Source organism: Phytophthora infestans, genomic scaffold, assembly GCF_000142945.1.
Source record: "Phytophthora infestans T30-4 supercont1.39 genomic scaffold, whole genome shotgun sequence".
Taxonomy (NCBI): Eukaryota; Oomycota; class Peronosporomycetes; order Peronosporales; family Peronosporaceae; genus Phytophthora; species Phytophthora infestans.
Window position 1 is genome coordinate 711,821 of NW_003303720.1, and position 3,771 is coordinate 715,591.

Genomic DNA, 3,771 nt, shown 5'->3' on the forward strand with positions numbered 1-3,771 from the left:
ACTCAGCGGGCCGGTACGTCGGATAGCCCGGGTGCCGTAACACTTCTAGCTGAGCTGCCTCTGCGCTCGGTGACCTGTAAAAGCGCTCGCGCGCCGTCGTCCATCCTTTGGTGGAGGGCACAGGGTTGTGAGCGAGCTCAGCCGAACCAAACTCGGCGGAGCCTCGGAAGTGATCTGACTTGGCTAGTCGGAACCGGGTGGAAGCGAGCCACTCGTCTGTCCCGGAAGGGCCGGACCGCGAGGGAACCACCCTCTGCGCAGGCCATACAAACCGCCGACCTAACTCGGCGATTCGTTGTGGTTTGTGTAAGCAATCCACATCTGACGATATTTGTGTGTTCTACTACACCACAACTATCAACTCACAGATTCGTCAATCTAGGCGTTCTTGACGAGCTTAAAGGCATGCTTGAAATTAGAGAGTCGAGCTCGATGCAACCATCTGGAATTGCGCCGTACATTCAGCTGTATAAGAAGCTGGACCGGCAGCAGCAATCTATTGACGACCTCCCTAGGAAGCTTGAAAAGAGAATGAAGCACGTTCTTGAAAAAAAGGGAGTAGCGGCTGGCAATATTACGAGGGACCTGCGTGAGGAAATCAGAGCGTTGCTTGACGAAGTTGGGGTTCGCCGCGGGGCGGAAATTACGGACACTACCCCACTCCCAAGTCCTGTGCGTCACTACCACACATGGGGTGGTAAATTTCATGTGTTGCCCAAAGATTTTAATTTTTCGAGTACCGACCCTCGGGGAGCCTGGCTGTCGGTAGCACAAAGCTCCACTATCCTCCGTACAAAAATATTCCGACGAACGACCTGGACTCACAAAAAAAGAAAGGAACCCTGTCAGAATGGTCCGTTATGATGCGATACATCATCAATGGAATTGAAGAAGAATTTTCCGCACCAATGCTAGCAATCACCGACGAGTAACACGCCATCAAGCTGTTCAACAAAGGCTACGCAACATTGAATTTAAAGCTGAGCAAACGAAAGCGTAGAGATGGTCAACTAAAACTTACCACCGTATTATGGCTAATCAGAGAGAACAACCGCGCACAAGATTCTCCACGCAGCCGTCCGTTCAGGCCCCGCAAGCGCCAAAAGGCCGCCTCCACCAGCGACTCCGAACGAACCACGCTTTCTGTGCATACAGAACCAAACGTCAGTGATATCGCTGCTAGAGAGGTTAACGAGAACCAGAGCAGCACAGTTACACCTGTGCTGCATTCGATAGGGTCGTTGTATCCACGGAGAACGACGGCACCGGAGTACATGTAGCCTCCTTCTTGTCTGTCAAAAGCAAGAATGAAGTACAGCTTCGTTTTCAATCTTTTTAACTAATCGCGAAAACGTCGCAATCTGCATCTTATGATTTCTCAAGTCAATTCAGTCCAGTGACATGCCAACCCTCTGTTCTTACTGTAAGTCCTGCTAATGGTTAGCTCTGAAGCCAATTAATTTCAAATTTTCTGCTAAACCTCACCGCTCGCACTCAGCACTCATGAGCAACTTGCCGACATGTGGATGTGAGATTAATTTGAGGGCTACATAAAATAATAGCAATGAGATTTATTTTACCAAACACTATTTAATGGGAGTTCATTAATACTCTCACGGAGATCAATTGCTGTGTGAGATAAAACAATTACTCCACACAAAATCATTTCAATGCGATTCATTACCGTGACCACTGTAGTAGCTTTGACATTGTTAAGCACCTCAGAGCAGTTTATTCGTTTATTTCATATTCCGAGGGAGAGGTGAGAGGTATTTTTTAATTAAGGGCGATATTTTGTTCTTGCTGGAGGATATTCAATGAGCAGGGATTACTACCGAAGGGCTCATCTGGAGCAATAATTGAGAACTTTAGTTTCTGGAATAACTCCGACTTTAGAATAATATTTTTTTCGTTCAGAAATATATTTCAGTGGCATAGCGAAGGGCCGCGTTATTCCACTGGAATAAATTATTTGAATATCGATCAATAATCTATCCGTCATTTAGTCAGATTTTATCCAGATAATCGCTATTCCAAGCCTTGCGTTATTCCAAAAAAAATCTCTTATGCCCGAAGCAAACATAGCGCTAATCGAAAAGACAATTACGCCAGTAAGGGAAGCTTCCAATTTGAGGCCGGTGTGATATTAGCCAATGCATACGCTGTATTACGATTTCCAGCATGTCATTTGTAGATATACAACTAAGTACGAAACTCACAGAAATTTATACAGATTTGGCGCGAAATCCAAACTGCTGGCGGGAGAGCGATCACTACCAGAAAGCAGCGTTACTCTAAGCAGTTTTTGTTCCCAAACCAGCTCAATGGCACCTACCTACACGGTGGACTTTAAACAAGCAACAATCGCTCAAGTTCAAGCCGGCAGTACAGTGGCTGACATCGCCGCTGTTACTGGCGTTCATGAGAGAACTATTCGAAAGTGGCTACATGCACTAGCGGAGGGCAAGTCACTAAAAGCCGGATGGCCTGGGCCCAAAACGCTCTTACCGAAAGTAGCAGAAGACCATCTATACGACTGGGTGGTAGGACGACAGCTCATTAGCCACCAGCCAAGGCGCCGTGATCATACGAAATGCGCAGGAAGTGGGCTTGCTGGGCGGCGGCGAACGTGTGGGCCACGGTTGGTACAAGGCCTTTAAAAGCGCTATCCAGCGCTGACCGTGCGATCCGCCCAGTCCCTTGCTATCAAGCGTAACTTTGTTGTTCATGCTGACCTAACTACGCTTTTCAGCCCCCTAGCAAAGCTTATCATTGAGCTGAAACTGGACAGCTCGAGGGTCTTTAATATGGACGAAATGGCTTTTCATAAGCAACTCAAGAGCAAGAAAGTAGTCGCTGTTCGTGGATCGAGTAACGTTTGGAATACAGGACTACAGCTAATTTTCACCTCACAATTGTCGCGTGTGGAAGTGCTGCTGGCTTTGTAATACCACCGGCTTTGTTTTGCCTGGAAAGACCGTTTTAACTGGACTGCTGGAGAATTGCCAGGCAAAAGACGCTGTGGTCACGACTTCAGCCTCGGGCTTTATGAATACCACCATTTTTGAGCCATGGTTGAAGTTCTTTGCAAGCGCAGTGCCTGATTCCGTTGCACGTCCACTTGTGCTGATTTTGGATGGATGCAGATATCCCTACTCGGAAGAGGTGCTTGCCGCAGCAGAGCATCTGAACGTAATGCTGGTTTTCCTGCCCCTGAACACCACGCACCTTCTGCAGCCATTAGACGTAGCCGTATTCGCTACACTGAAGAGCAAGATACAAACTCTGCTTGGGGAGATCGTGGAGGAAGTCGAGAACGGATACTACAACATTAGCAAAGACGATGCGATTCAAGTAGGTAGCATGGCCTGGCGAGGGGCTCGGATCGATCGAAAGTTTAAGGCAAGATTCAAAGCTTGTGGACTGTTTCCCTTGTCTTTAGTTAAGATGGGCGCCCGTTTGAACAATTTCACACGAAATGGGGCGCCTCACTACGTCCTGCTTGCCACATGGCTGCATATGAAGGCGCTTGTCGAAGGCGAGATCCTCACAATGCCAGCTCCACCGAGCAAAGGCCGCGGCCAGAAGCGCAAGCGCGTTTCCGTCGGCGGACGTCTCTTGACACATGAGGTCTTACAGGAAATTGAAGCGTCCACCGCCAGATCGGGAGCTAAAGGTCGCAAACACGGGGCTAAGCCTTGCAAGAAGACGACCTCGATGTCGCCAAGCGCTGCCACTGGTAGTGATATTGTAGATTCTACAGTAGTTTAG

At 48.3% G+C, this 3,771-nt stretch overlaps 1 protein-coding gene across 1 annotated transcript; it reads left to right on the forward strand.

Annotated features, from left to right (window-relative positions):
• Nucleotides 1-2,324: 2,324 nt before the first annotated feature.
• On the forward strand, nt 2,325-3,771 carry PITG_15885 (uncharacterized protein; the record flags this gene model as incomplete). Its single annotated transcript, XM_002898075.1, has 4 exons — nt 2,325-2,543; nt 2,602-2,645; nt 2,753-2,944; nt 3,147-3,771. 4 exons carry the CDS (start codon nt 2,325-2,327, stop codon nt 3,769-3,771), a joined length of 1,080 nt encoding a protein of 359 aa, XP_002898121.1.